We start from the raw sequence: 16,362 nt of genomic DNA, 5'->3' as shown, positions 1-16,362 counted from the left end.
GTGTGTGTGTGTGTGTGTTGTGATATAACAGCCCTAAAAACAGCCATCACCTGGTCTAGAATACAAATGCAGATTAGCTGGATTATAATTTGATCTACTTTTATAATGCAGTTGATTTTAATGATGATTTTGAATGTAAGTTTTGGCATTCTTTCCATAATCAAGTTCATAAACACTGTACTTATATGACTAAAAAACAGCTGCCCCCTTTATTTGAGCAAAATGGCCGCCAAGTGAACTGACTGAACCATAAGGGGAAAAAAACTACAGAGAGAATGTCACGCACCACACAAAGCTGAACCAGAGATAAATGCTGAATGATAGAATTTTTTTTTCTCCCTGCGGCTAGACAGATGAACATTGAAGGCTCCTCTTTGTGGAAAACTGTAATTGCTACAACTAATGTTTAATTTGCTCTCTTGTCTAATGGATCTTGTCATTTAGGGCAAGCTATGAGCTAATGAGTGCTGCTATTAGCGTACATATTATATACAGGTCTCCTTTCCCACTTTCTGTTCAGATCTGAATGAAGCACATCCGAACATAATGCATTTTTTTTTTCAGCATTATATGGCACTTTTAAACCCTCAGTTAACAGGGAAACTGTATTGTTCAGAATTTTCTCTTTCATAACTCAGGAGACTTATACATATATATATTTTATGTTAAGCTTCTCCTAAAATTCCTTAGGGTACATAAAAGAAACAAATGAGACTATTAGCTATAATAGTGCATAAATAGTGCTCAAAGTGCATAAACAGAGCTCAGACCATTTGCTCTTTTTTGTTTTCATATGGAAATCTCTGGTTTTCGATGCCATACTTGGGTTTCTTGCAGTTAATTTGTTCTTAGTCTCTGATCACTCCCCATTTGTTGGTTTTATTGTTCTCATTTGTACAAGTCCACAATCCTGTCCATTGTTATTTTGCTTTTTTTTTTTTTTTTTTTTTGAAAGAGAGAAAGAGATATTACAGAAATTCTCTGCCATTTGAATCATGAGCCTCATAAGTTTTATTGATCTTTATGACATGATTTTTTGATGGAATTGAGATTAGATATTTTCTCTGGTGCTGCATGCTGATTGTGTTTCAGTCTGGTTAGCATAGAGAAAAAAAGGAGCATAATATTACTTGTTTCAGACGTTTCATTACCTACTCATGTTATTGTTGTCCACAGTCAGCGCACCATCTTCGAATGATTCAGGACATCAATCATACATATAATGTTCACTTGATGTTCAGTCCTTCCACAGCTGCTTCTTCTGCCAGATGCAAATGAAACACAGTTTTGTTTCATTCAAAGAGTTGCTGTTGCCAAAAACACAACTTTATTGCAGTCCACAAAAGCAAATAATCTTGACAGATTTTTAGAGCTGCTTTGTGTCAAGTTTCACTCCACTGCTAGAAAACAACAGTCAGACGTTCATAGATTTAACAACAGAAGCCTCAGCATGAAATATTTAGCATATCCGTGTGAAGATTGTAAAGCCTTGGACCTTTAGATGTATGTTAGTGATTGAAATGGATGGCCTCTGTGCCTCATTCTTCTTCGGATCAGAATGGATTTTTAGTTGTTTAGTTTACACAAAAATAAATCTTTTTATTCATTCACATCCAAACCCATATAACACTGACAGAAAATCTTTCTTTCCCTAAAATCAAATATGCTACAAGAGTGATGCAGCACCATGTAAGGTTTTTGGTATCACTGATGTTGAAATCTCATTGGTGCGTATGTACAGTGCATAGTTATGAATCCTTGGCACATATTTATGAAACCAATTGCATTTGGTTTCTGCAAATGCCACTTGATAGCTATACTGTAGTACAATAGTTTTAGTGAATAAGATTGTGTCTAATTTTAAGGTGAACTACTCTTTTAAGAGTGTACATTTTTTTGCACTTCAGTCGTTTGTTTTCCAACTACATGCCCAACATTCTTCCATTATGATTGCATTTTTCATGTTTCTTTGTGATTATTTCACTGTTTTGTTGATTTCCTGTCATAGACGCCATTGTGTTATGGTTTTGTTCTGTTTTTTCTTTTTTCTTTTTATGTGTTCCCTCTGTTCTGTTCTTCCCTCCCTCCCTGAATTCCTGTGATTTCACTAAACACCCATCTACACCCTTGATTTCTGCTTTCACTCACACCACCCCACTGTCTGCACTCAAAGATGTAGCCATCCCCTTCCCCCCTCCCACCTCACTGACCTGTGCCACTACTGACCGTCTAATGCCAGGCTCCAGAGGCGGCGCTGGCCCCACACCCTCCGCCCCCCGTGACGTTGTGGCATCCCTGGTCTCCACCCGCTTCATCAAGCTGACTTGGCGCCTTCCTGCTGAACCGCATGGAGATGAAGTCACCTACTCAGTCTTCTACAGCCTGGAGGGCAATAACAGGCAGGGCATTTTTATATATCTTTCATACATACATACATACATACATACATACATACACACACACACTACTGTTCCGAAGTTTGGATTTTTTGAGCAACTTTTATTTAGCAATGATTTATTAAATTAATGCAAAATTATAGTAAACATTGTTTCAAATAAATGCTGTTATTTTGCACTTTCTACTCATCAATGAATCCTCAGCACAATTGTTTTTAATGTTGATAATAATAGGAAATAATTCTTGAGCACCAAAACAGAATGTTTTCTGAAGGATCATGTGACTGTAGGCTGGAGTAACAGCTGCTTTGCCTGCACAGAAATAAATAATTTGTAAAAAATACATATTAAAATAGTAAAATATTTTAAATTGTAATGATATTTCACAATATTAGTGAATTTTCTTTATTTTTAATAAATGCAGCCTTGGTGAGCATAAGAGACTTCTTTCAAAAACATAAAAAAGGACCTAGTTTGAATAGTATTGTACCTGCAATTATTTATTTATTTAATATTATATTATATTATATTTTTAGGTGCATCTTACAAAACTGTAAAGTATATCTGTAGATCATGTTTAATCCTAATATCCAAAAAGAATGAGATGTCTAAATGATATTTTGTTTAAGAAAAATTTAGCTTGTTTTTCATTATAAAAACAATAACAAATATAATGAATGCAAAATAAAAAATATGAATTGCACAAAATTAGTTTACTTTTATGCAAATACTTTTTAATATAAAATAACTTTAAAAGGTATATAATTATGTAATAAAATATACATTTAACTTTGACTATAGTGAAATGTAATCCAGACATGTTTTCAGGATGTTCACCCTCCATGAAGTTTTGAATTATGAATGCTATTGAGGATTGTATTCTGTTGTTTTTGTAGCTATTCTTTTAAGTAACATGTTTTTCTTATTAATATATATAATGCCATTCTGTATGAGATGTTATTGACTACAGAAAAATTAGAAAAGCTTTATACTAGAGATGCACGGAACGATTGGCGGGATCAGAATCGGCAGATTTTCCTCATGACCAGCCAATCAGTCTCACTTCTTTCCAATTTCCAGCCTATCTGTTTTGTTACCAGCAGCAAAGGCAAAAACATCACATCAGGCCACACATTCTTGCTCTCTATTGACCAACTTCTTCTCACACGTCTCATTCACTCTGGTCTCAAACAGCTTGTGACACAAATACCACAATGAGTGGCTAACTGCGCTAAAACATTCAAATAAATAAAGAAATTGTCAAAATGTCCATCTTGGAAAGTATCCAGTTAAACACAGTCAATTTTGGAACGTGAAAGAAAAGGTGTTGTGTAACAGTATATTTATTGGGCCTGTGGATAAACTCTTAAAGGTGCTGCAGTCCAATATCCTTGATTTTGCTTGTCATGTTAATCCAAGAACAAAAGACATAGAATATCACTTTCTGCTCTCGACTGAATACATTTTATAACTTTAGTGTTAAGCATTAATTTGTATACAATTTTTACAATGAAGAGTAAAGAAATTACATTTATAAGCGCCATCTATTCTATTGCGTTCATTTGTGCTGTTGTTTGTGTTTTTTTTATTAAACTTCCCATTGAAGAAAAGTATATTTTTGTTTGAAGATGCTGTCAATCATAGCTCTTATAGGTAAAAAATCTGAATCTACAAAAATCATTATCGGCAGATCACACAAATAAAAAAAATCGGTATCGGCAGATCACACAAATAAATTAAAAATGGAATCGGCAGATCACACAAACAAAAAACATTGGAATCGGCAGATCACACTAATAAAAAAAAAAACTGTATCGGCAGATCACACAAATAAATTAAAAATGGAATCGGCAGATCACACACACAAAAAAAAAATCGTTATCGGCAGATCAAACAAACAAAAAAAGTGGTATCGGCAGATCAAACAAACAAAAAAATTTAATTGGCAGATCACACAAACAAAAAAATGGTATCGGCAGATCACACAAACAAAAAATTAGTATCGGCAGATAACACAAACAAAAAAATTAGTATCGGCAGATAACACAAACAAAAAAATTTGAATCTGCCAAGAAAATTGCAATCGGTCCATCTCTACTTTATACCCATGAATCAGCAGTCAGCACCTGTTTTGTTCTCATATCACATTTGTCTCTCTGATGCTGTATAGGGAGAGGATAGTGAACACCAGTCGTCCAGGAGAAATGCAAGTCACCATTCAAAACCTCATGCCAGACACCAAGTACTCCTTCCGTGTGGTGGCCCACAACAAAAACGGCCCTGGAGAGAGCTCAGCGCCCCTGAGGGTCGCCACCCAGCCTGAAGGTAAGATCTCCACTTCCTGATAACATACAGGACTTATCCAATCAGAATATGTTTCAATGAGATGTATGTACTAATTCAAATCTGATGTTTACTGGTTTAACACAGTTGCATTATGAATTAAAAGATATCAGAAGGCTATATAATGCATGAAATCAAGCTTGCGTAGCTAGTGTCTCACATGCTTTCACGGGCCTATGTTATTATGCTGAACATTTTCTCTGGAGGTTTTCTTTCCCAAAACCTCCCCAGTGCCTCCATGTCAGTTTAAAATCTCATTATATAGGCAAGCACGAGTAAACATCTGCTGGCTTTTTGGCAAATCCTACACCTCTTGAACATCGCTGAAGGTATATGGCCAGAATCCATCAACATGAAACATTATCAGACTAAACACAGCACAGGAGAAGCCGTTTCTGGGTCAGACTTGCTCCTCTGTGCGTCCTTGGCTCTGACTGCTATAAGCACTTTATGATGTGTGTTAGCAGGATTCTGGCACTCCCGGGAATCCTGCTGCTAGGGATCGGCCTCAGAGGCTGACACACATATTACTGTAAACATTATGAATGAATCTGAACACAAGTCATCTACACACACACACACACACACACACACACACTCATAGAGTGCACTTAATCCAGTTTAGGCGCCCCTTCCCATCCTGTAAGACATCGGTGTCAAAAGAATGTGTTGTTGTTGGACAGAATGAATGTCTGTGGAACTGAGATAAAGTGATTTCTCTATCATTTGAGATGCCAGAAATGCCTGATCAAAGTTTGAAAAGTGATTCATGTAAGACACCAAATGCATTTTTTTTTAGAGCTCGAACATGAAAGGAGGTTCAGGGTAACTAAAACTGGATGAATGTGTTTAAACAGTTGTTGCAAACATGTGGTGAAGTGGCTAGAACTTGCTGGTTGTTTGTTGCTGGTTCAAGCCCCAGTGGATCCCAAAAGGAGAGGTTTTGAGGAGCATTCATGCAGCTCTTCCCCATACAATGAAAGACTGTCATGCTCCAGAAAGGACATAAAAACACAATAAATTAACTATTGTAGGTTATATTTCAAGCTTTGGTCACACTGTGGTGATTTTTTTGCAAATAATGACCCATATTTTAGCCTGTTTCTCATATAAAACTATTTTTGGATGACATTTTTGTAATTTTTGGGGTCTTGACAAAGTTGTGTTTTATTTTTATTTTTTTTAAATCTTGCACTTGCAGATAATATAATATTAATAAAAATAGAAGACCTCTTGTGTGTACTTAAAGAGAATACATTTTCACACTAAAGTACATTTTTAAAAAAGTGTACTTTGAATTAAAAGTTATACTTTAAAGTACATTTTAAATCATTATCTTTTAATAATATTTTGTTGTGCTTTAAGGAAGTACACATATTTTGATGCGTTGACTAGAATACAAAAGCACATATAAAGTATTGGATTATAATTTGAACAGTAGCGTGTTATTCAGTATTACTATTTAAAGATGATATGTTTTAAATGTGTACTAAATTGCAACAAATCTGTAATTACAAATATATTTAAATGCATCAAATACAAGTTTCACTAGAAATGGCATTAAATAAATTAGTATATTAAAATTGATCATAAATGATTGGCAGTAATTTTGGCAGTACACTGTACTGCCCATATTTCGAAGACAGTTTAAGTAATTATGAAATTGCATATGAAGATGTACATAAATCCTACTTCAGTGAGCTAACAAATTCTCTTGGGTTCAGCTAATTGCATTTGAGACATTTTCATGCAATTAACATTACTAGGGGTGGTGTTAGCACAGTGGATAAGACGCATGCCTTTGGTGTGAGAGACTCGGGTTCGAATCCACTGTGAGACACCAATGGTGTCCCTGAGCAAGACACTTAACCCCTAGTTGCTCCAGAGGTGTGCGACCTCTGACATATATAACAATTGTAAGTCGCTTTGGATAAAAGCGTCAGCTAAATGTAAAACAAGCAATTCAGTTCACAATTAAGCATATTATATTTGAACTATATTATTTCTGTAATACATACTTATTTTATAATAATGCCTTAAAGTGTTCTTTTTCAAAAGTAGTGGACTCTATGCTTTTGTTTAATGAAAACGAGCAGCATGAACATTATTCATAATTTCTTTTGGGTTACATGGAAGAAATAAAACCACACAGGTAGTAAATTACGAAAGAATCATTTTTTGGTGAACTACAGGTGCGTCTCAATAAATTAGAATGTAATGGAAAAGTTCATTTCAGTAATTCAACTCAAATTGTGAAACCCGTATATTAAATAAATTCAATGCACACAGACTGAAGTAGTTTAAATTCTTTGGTTCTTTTAATTGTTTTTTAATAACTCAAAACACTTGCAAAGGTTTCCTGGGCCTTCAAAATGGTCTCTCAGTTTGGTTCACTAGGCTGCACAATCATGGAGAAGACTGCTGATCTGACAGTCATTAAAGAAAAAGGAGCACCTAACAAGTATTGAGTATATGTACAGTAAATGAACATGCTTTCCAGAAGGCCATCAATTCACTAAAAATGTTTTTTTTTTTTAGTGCCATCTGAAATTTTCATCTAAAATTAGGATTTTTATCAGGCTCCTATATTCCTATTCAGTTATTTCACTTTAATAGCCTGGAAAAGGACCTGCACATTGCAATTAAAGTAAAATGACTCAACCTAAGCATAGGAGCTTGATAAAAATCCTAATTTTAGATGAAAATTTCAGATGGCACTTAGAGGCTTTTGCATCTGAACTATATGTATATATATATATATATATATATATATATATATATATATATATATATATATATATATACTATATACTATATATATATATATACTATATACTATATATATATATACTATATACTATATATATATATATATATATATATATATATATATATATATATATATATATATATATTGCTTCTAAAGTTCTAATTTGTTGAGTGGTGAATTGGTGGGTTTTTGTTAAATGTGAGCCAAAATCATCAAAATTATATGATGGATAATCATTGGATAAAAGTGTCTGCTAAATGAATACATACTAATTTATTTCAAAATTGGCCAGTTGTTTTATCCATGCTACTTGAATTACACTATACTTCATTTCATGTAAAGCTCAGTTTAGATTGGCGCTACATGACGACTCCCTGAAGGCATGTCAGTTGTGAGCGTGTTGGAAAACAACAGATATAACGGACACTCATCAGAGCCTATTATTGAATGTAATGATTCATGACCCTAGCAAGTAAACAAAAGTTAAGCAAAATAGAATCTCATTTCCATTCTCTGTGCTCTGCTAAGCAAATTAAATAACGTCAATCTTGCAGTTTGAGCTGACGTGTGTTAGTCTGTTTTCTGCCAGAGGTGTCTCGACACATGCAACTGTCATATGTTGAGAAGAGATGTTTCTCCCTATTCGAGTCGATTTCAAAGTGCTTTATTGGCGTGACTATTTTACTGTGTTAAAGCATCAAAATAATTTTCAAACACAAACAGTGATAGACAAAAGGTGCCATTAATAAAACATGAAATGATAAAATAAAATAGTTTTTCAGATTTTTCTCCATTGTTCCTAACTACTAGTCCAGGTACCTGGCCCTGCTCCGAACCTACAGGCAGTGGTCATGTCCCCCACCACAGTGAGTCTCAGCTGGGACATGCCCCTCACAGGCAATGGCGAGATCCAAAACTACAAAATCTATTACATGGAGAAGGGCATGGACAGCGAGCAGGTAAAAGCATCTTCACCCAGCCTCTGTAATATGATGTACAAAAGCATTGTGATATTTGATAATGCATGTGACATGTTCATGCTGGAGAACAGCTGGAGCTCTGTGGTCTGTCCTGAGCACAGGCTTTCTCATATAGCGGATGGTTTTATCTATAGCTTCCTGATGGTTTTATCTATAGCTTCCTGATGGTTTTATCTATAGCTTCCTGGTGGTTTTATCTACAGCTTCCTGGTGGTTTTATCTATAGCTTCCTAGCTTTTGTTACTGATATCATAATTCAGCCTGTATCTGGAATCTCTCTCTCTCTCTTTTCTATCAGGATCTGGAGGTGAACACACTGTCCTACAGCATGACTGGACTGAAGAAGTTCACAGAGTACAGTTTCAGAGTGGTGGCCTATAACAAGCATGGACCTGGAGTGTCCACTGAGGACATATCTGTGCGCACATACTCTGATGGTACTTATAATAAATCTTGTCTATTTGTTTTGTTTTGCTGGTCAGTTTCTGCCCCAAACCCCTGCACTTTTTTTGCTCCTCAAAATAATCACCTGTCACTGAATAATAAAAAAATAAATTAAAAAAACCTGGGCATTAAGATTTGCTAACACCCATGGAAATGTATTTTGTTGTTATTACTTTATACTTCAACTCTAGGAACTCGTGAGCTTATGGCCACCTGTTAAAAGTTTTATGCTCACTGTATAATTATTCTTCCAAGGCCATTTTTCTTACTGTTTCTGTGATATGGTGTCAGTTCCCTTTCCTAAATTGTGCTGGTGAAAACGGCATTAAAATGCTATGATTTAGTGCTATGAGATATATGAAAGAAGCCATGGAAAGTGGTGAAATCTACAGTTTAGCGGTCATTATTTAAAAATATTTGTTAGCTCAATGCTGGTATTGACCAGAATCAGAATCCAGTCCCACAGAGAGCCATTTAAGATCGAACACGACCAACAAATCCATTGTTCAGGCTCTGCTTAGTTTTGAGATGTTGAGTTCTTTCAGTCCAGTGGAAAGAAAATATCCAAAATATACATTCATTTGTTATTGCATGACACTTTATTTGTGTCTGTGGATTTCAGTTACAGTACTTATCCTTAAAGTCTATTTTCTCAAAATTATTATTATTATTAAAAAAAAATTGCCAGAAATCTAGACTTCAGTAGCATTTACTGTACATACAAAAAACTTGGCAGTTTTGTTCCTGTCTATATTCTGAAGGTTTTTACAGAAGGGTTTGCACATTTAACATTCACCTCATTAAACATTCATTGAACATATATTTTCTGATTTATGGAGCATTAAAATGACAAACCCCATCAAGAAAAAAAGATTTGAACTCTAATATGTCGGCCAAAAATTTTAACCATAAAAACATAACATTACAGAAAACTTGTAAAAAAAAAAAAAATGTCATAAAGGCTTCATTCGCCCCCAAAATGTAAATTTTTTCATTATTTTCTCACCTTGTTCAAGTTGTTCCAAACCTCTATGTTTCTTTCTTCTGTTGAGCACAAAATAAGATAAACAGTTGACAGTAGCCATTGACTTGCTACACTGTGGAAATCAATGGCTAGCGTCATCTGATTGGTTAGCAACATTTCTTTCGAATTTTCATTTTGGGGTGAACTATCCCTTTAATGTGCTGTGAATAATAAATGGAGGAAACTGAAAGCCTGTTCACCTCAGTGCCTTGCCTTTATAACAGCTAATACTCTTCTCCCTCTGTTCAGTCCCCAGTGCTCCGCCACAGAACATGACGTTTGAAGTGCTCAACTCTAAGGTAAGGCTGTGTGTCTGTCTGGCTCCGGCCGTGTGCCACCAGCTGCTGTAGTTCTGATGAAGGCTCTCCTCTGTTGCTGTGATTTAACAGTGATGAGCAGCACATCTGTGCTCGGCTAGAATGCTGTCACTGAGCTTTACATTCTCATTCATTCTTCCTCTGTGTTCACCTCCCCCTCTTTCTCGAGATAGAAATGATATTTGTCTAGCTGCCGGGGAATACGAGTCTTCCTCCTGTTGTTTTTATTCATGAGTCTGTTTATGTTTCTAGTCACATGAAGACAAGTGTCTTGCGCTGCAATAATGCACTTAGCTAGGGCAAGCATGACTTTTGCTTTTTTCACATCCTTGGAATTTCAACAAACCGCAGAGCCAAAGTATTAACGTCACCGTGAAATCAAAACTGACAATTCTTATTTATTTATATTTTTAAGTCAAACTAACTTCCCCTCCCTCTCACAACAGTGTTATTTTAATGGCATTAAGAAACTATGATATTCTACATTTGTTTGATTTTTATATTTTCCTTTTTTCAGGTTCTTTTTTGTTAAAGTTTTTGTCCATTTTTTCACTCGCAGTAAAATCACAGCAATTAGCAAACAACAGTTAATCAATCCAATCAAATGCCAATGAACATTTTTTTTTTTTTCTCATTTGAGAAGTTGTTTCACTTGAATATGTCGCAGGGACGTCGTTGGGCCTATTTTAGGGGGGCTGAAGCCACCCCAAAATGTTGCCCCCCTAAATGATAATAAGAACAACAGTCAATAACAAATCGATTTATCAACAACCGTATCATCATTAATATATACTTAAGCACAAAACCATTAGTGCTACAGACATGATGTTCTACTCAAAGTAATAATATGAATTATAATAATGATAATAATAATGTGAACATTAAGATAAACATTAGACATATTTCGGGACCACAACATCAAAAATGTATTTCTTTGTATGACAAACAATATTGACAAAGCAAAACAGATGACAAACAAAAAAAACATGTCAGGTTAAATATTAATTAATATGCATGTTTTAGGTATGTGTGTGTGTGTATATATATATATATATGTATATATGTATATAAATTAGTGCTGTCAAAATTAGCGCGTTAACGCATTCGATTAATTTGAAATATTTAACGCGTTAAAAAAAAATAACGCAATTAACGCGGTTGCAGTTTTTTTTATTTCCAGTTGTGGCCTATGTGTGTTCAACGTGCAAAGAAATATGGATAAGACCAAGGAAGGACTTTTAGACGGAAAGTTTCAGTATAAAACCCTGCCGGATTACTCTTCAGTCTGCCACAAGAAACCTTACTCTTCATTCAGTCTGCCACAAGAAACAGCAACATTAAAATCATGAACTCAAATGTCATTGTTTAAAAAAAAAAAAACAATGACTGTAACAGTGCGTAAATCAGACCTTTCTGTAACGCTAACGTTAATAAGCTTAAACGAAAATAAAGAAATAATTGTGTAGCGGAGTATTTTTTGTACACAGTGCCGCGAACTGTCAATCACTCCTGTACGCGTGCATCACTGTCCTCCTCAGCTGCAGCAACTTGCATCTCTTCATCAAGCTTTAAAACAAAAAGGGGACAAAAAGATCATATTGTCTTTGTGCATAGGCTATAGATTTATTAGATAAATGAATATCTAAATTTGTGCCTTGCCGTCTACGGTATTTTTTTAGAACTTAGAAAAAAGATGCTGCAGCCAATGAACAGCCAGCGGGGGCTGCAGGACGACTCAACCTCCGCAGACAGTTTTTACTGTTTATCAGACAATAAATACTCAAGATTTTGCTTTAGTATAACTCACAACGAGTTTCACACACCTTCTCCGGCCACGTTGAGTTGTTGACACTTAACAGTGGGAAAAGCGACACATGCGCTATTCACTTGTATAACTTAAGGGTGAATGGGTAATGTAGTTTCTGCTCTGGGTGGGATGAATTAGGAAGTTTGCATTGTGAAGGGCGCTCTGAAAATCGGCAGTGCAGGTAAAAGATTAAAACCTCTATTAAAACAGATGTCCAAATGAGCGTACCGGTACGCTAAAAGCACGTTCTGGGCGCACGGAGAGGTGGCGGTACGCTCAAGAGCTATATTTGGAAGTGGCGGTACTGGTGCATACTGGCCCACTTAAAGCACGGTTTTTCTTTTAACTTTTATTATGAGAGCCAGTAATAGGATCTGTAATATGCTGCCAAACTTCCTTTTTTAGGACCTGATACGCCACTAGTATGCTTGAAAATTAAATGTGGCGTTTTGAATGAACTTCTGATAATAAAACTTTAATTTCTGCAGCTGAGAAATGTTTCTTTTTCAGTCACTTTTGAGAAGACATGTTGAAATCCTTCGTTTGGTGTCATAATATGATGCTCATATATAGTTGTCAGTCAGATTTAATAGGCGGGGTTTATGGTAATTGAGAGTGAGCGTGCACGCGCGTCCCATTTACGACTGATTGGAATTCATTAACACACACACACATTTCACTATCACATCTGAAGTTTACGAAGTTTTTGTGAATCGGGAGAAGAGTTTTCGGGAAGTTCTCTTTACTTGCAAATCACTCAGATATTTACTCGTATATTTACAAATGTTTCATGAATGAGACCCTTTGAGTGCAAAGGAAACATAAATAAATAGTGGGACGCACTTGGTAGAGTTAAGTGCAATAGGCTACAACCTGGTATAATGCATCTCTCCTTTTTAAGGTTAAAGTATATTTTACAGTGTCCCTGTTTAAATAATAATAAAAAAAGTGCAATAAGCATTGAAAAAGAACTAATATAACATAAATGATGTCTCTTACTGGAGTATGTAGTAGAAAACCCAAGAAAGATTTAAAACTTCATAAAGACCTACGTCTTTGTTCTCTCCACTTTAGCCCTGATGCCTTTGAGGCTTTTAGTAGACCACAGCTATTGAAAGAGCTTACAGCTGGCGATGGGTTTAAGCATAGGCTTAACCTAAATGTTGTCCCATCGATTTTTCCAAACAGGGAGTCTAAACGCCCCCCGGATGTTGAGTAAAATCCATGCTGAAAAACTCCTTCAGTGTCTGCGGCGTCATGACAAGCGTCATCATCTAGCGTTTCTTGTCTCTGCTGTTTGTTAAGCTCTTTCAGTAGCTGCGGTCTACTAAAAGCCTCAAAGGCATCAGGGCTAAAGTGGAGAGAACAAAGACGTGGGACTTCAAGACGTTTTATTTGTCTGCAGACATCTTACCATTCTTTTCACCTCTTCTTAACGCTAAGAAATCTGAAGACTTACATGGCTTCTCTTGTTGCCCTTCCACTGAAAACTACAACCAAAAGACTCACAATGGGGCATCGTCATTAAAATAAAGATGCCCCCCACAGTCAAAATATAATGAAATCTTTCATGGGTTTTAGATATAACATAATTTCTTTAAGAAACATAATTTACGTTATGTTATATTAAGCCATAAAAGTCTTAATTCCCAGTTCCTTTTAAAGGTAAAATTCCCTATACAATTCAGAAAATGTTAGCAACCGCCTAGAGCACCCTAGAATAATGACCGCAAGTTTTGCACAGGCATACCTCAAACTCGCGTTTTCTTTAAATAATGTATGCAGTCTCTTTGCATTGTGGGTATACACAGATCCACACACTTTCAAGCCTGTAATGGGTTTTATGGCTCAGTAATTAGAACTGTATAATAATGAAGGCTTTAAGTCCCAGACAGAAGCTTTTTACAGTTTTGTATAAGATGGTTAATTAGTGGGCTTCTACGGACTGTATCGGGACCCCCTCACGACGTGTCCCTGGGGTGCAACGCAACAGACAAGGGGGATTCAGTCTGGGTGTGTATAATGAACACAGCGACTCCGGCAGGTAGCACCATGCACCCTTGTGACCCATAAGTCAATTAAAACAAGTTTGTTTGGATGGAAACACAAGCAGTAGTTAGCGAGGTGAACTGGAATTGGTACAAAATTGAAATACAGTAATTGCATACATGGTGCAGATTTAATTCGGTTTATTCCCTCATGGCCCGTGAACACTGCAACTGTGGATGCTATTAATTAATTCCCCACCCACGCTGGGCAGCCCCTCTCCCTGCCTTCATTATCCCAGCAGGCACCGCGGGCCCTGCAGCTAGCCTTTTCCATCCATCCTGAACTGCATTCCCGCAGGCTCCTCTATGCTGCACAGCTTTATCTATTATTCATGGGTTCAGTGTGGGCTGGTTTTGCTGCTCGCCCAATGCCCTCTGCTGCAGGACTGATATACTCGTGCATGCTTAATGTGCAAGACGATCACATCCTCTAATGGATGCCTCGGGGAGATGATGGCTTAGGTTAGATGCCTACGCTCAGGCTTGTTACTGTGGGGACTTTGCATGTACTGTAGCTGCCCGGGTGAGATGCACTGCTAATTCTCCCCTCTGATACACTGTGGTTATTGCTCTGAAAGGAAATCAGAATGTGTGATACTGAAGAAGTTTTTGGGTTTTGTCTAATGTGTAAACTTTGTAGAGCATCATGGTCAGATGGCAGCCTCCGCCAGCAGATGCCCAGAACGGTGAGATCATCGGCTACAAGATCCGCTACAGGAAGGGTACGAGGAAGAACGAGGCGGCGGAGATTACATCAGGATCGCAGCTCTATCAGCTTATAGATGGTGAGCTGAACAACACTTCAAACTCAGAAGGACCGACAAATATTTGGTTGTTTTCAAGCTATTGACTCGGCCAGTAATTGTGCCATTTGGCAGATGGACAGCTCAATTCCAAAATCTACTCTACTAAAATTTGTCATTTTTGCATTTTTTCCAAATTACAAAAAAAACTTTTTTTCCCTGCCATTTTATTGTTTAAATAGTTTGTTTAAAAGAGGAAAACATTTTTTTAATGTTAATTTAGTTTCTAAATATGTATTTTATTGTATAGATCAATTGAAAATGTAATACATTTTTACACATATTTATTACACATTAAGTTTTTACAAATTATCTAAATATTATATTTGTATATATAAATTAAATTAATGCATTTAGCAGACGCTTTTATCCAAAGCGACTTACAGTGCATTCAGGCTGTCATTTATTTTTTACCTAACATGTGTTCCCTGGGAAACGAACCCACAACCTTTTGCACAGCTAACACAATGCTCTACCACTGAGCCACAGGAACACAATATTTAATATAGAAAATATGCATACATGATAAGATATTATTATAGTCCTGTCGATTTAGTTAATTCACGTTAATTTAGCACAATTAATTATGAAAAATAATGAACAGATTGGACACATTTATTCATCTGCCCTGATCCCATTTTTAATAATGAATTAGTGTGTCATAATTAATCAGATATTTTTTTTTTTTTTTAAATCTATTAACAGCTCCAGTGTATCTGTCCTTGGCCATCCTACTAAAAAAACTGGCATAAGTGTCAGCCATTGCAAAAACCCACATTGGTTGGGAATTATATATATATATATATATATATATATATATATATATATATATATATATACATTTTTTTTTTTTTTTTTTTTTTTAAAGCCATGAGTAAATTTTGTCTGCACCCATTTACACTAGTGCTTTTGAGCCGCCATGCCAACCCCACCAACGGCTCTGGAAAATAGATATCACAAAATAGATGCCTCATGAAACAAACTCTATCCATTAATGAAACAAAAGTGAGAATTAATTTCAAAATAGATTTCTACCGCTTCATGGGAGTCGTGCTGTTTGGCATCAAAGAGCATAATAGTTGTTTTCTGTTCCATTTGAGTTGAGTTGAGATGAGATGTTGGATAGTTCAAAGGCTTGAAGTGGAGTGTCTCCCACAAGGCTGTAGGAATAGCTCTGACTTTTGCATTCAACACTCTAAGCAGACGCTTATTAACAATATAAAACAATTACAACCTCTGGCTCATTTAATGACAGCAGGCATTCCTTCATCTGTGAAAACCAGAACATGCCCATGGCATCAGACGGGAAATTATGAAAAATAAAATGTTTTGCTTTTCCCCTCTGGAATCAGTCAATTCTCATTTTGTTGTTTGTATCAGTCCAGTGTAATACATATTTGTGTCAGTATGTTGTACAGCAGAGCCGATGA

At 36.0% G+C, this 16,362-nt stretch overlaps 1 protein-coding gene across 15 annotated transcripts in view; it reads left to right on the top strand.

Annotated features, from left to right (window-relative positions):
• LOC128016545 (neogenin) overlaps positions 1 to 16,362 on the top strand; it is a 150,111-nt gene that overhangs the window by 120,346 nt on the left and 13,403 nt on the right. For 12 of the 15 annotated variants that reach the window (XM_052601143.1, XM_052601144.1, XM_052601141.1 and 9 more), the window contains exons 8-13: positions 2,174 to 2,399; positions 4,567 to 4,721; positions 8,320 to 8,468; positions 8,788 to 8,926; positions 10,207 to 10,256; positions 14,770 to 14,914. In XM_052601143.1, coding sequence (XP_052457103.1) covers positions 2,174 to 2,399; positions 4,567 to 4,721; positions 8,320 to 8,468; positions 8,788 to 8,926; positions 10,207 to 10,256; positions 14,770 to 14,914 — 864 coding nt within the window. The remainder of the gene's footprint in view (positions 1 to 2,173; positions 2,400 to 4,566; positions 4,722 to 8,319; positions 8,469 to 8,787; positions 8,927 to 10,206; positions 10,257 to 14,769; positions 14,915 to 16,362) is intronic. The other 3 variants (XM_052601142.1, XM_052601137.1, XM_052601140.1) reach the window with 1 other exon arrangement.

The sequence above is a fragment of the Carassius gibelio genome, chromosome A7 (assembly GCF_023724105.1).
Source record: "Carassius gibelio isolate Cgi1373 ecotype wild population from Czech Republic chromosome A7, carGib1.2-hapl.c, whole genome shotgun sequence".
Classification (NCBI taxonomy): Eukaryota; Metazoa; Chordata; class Actinopteri; order Cypriniformes; family Cyprinidae; genus Carassius; species Carassius gibelio.
The sequence above is the reverse complement of the archived record's forward strand: the minus strand, read 5'-3'. Positions and strand labels throughout refer to the sequence as shown.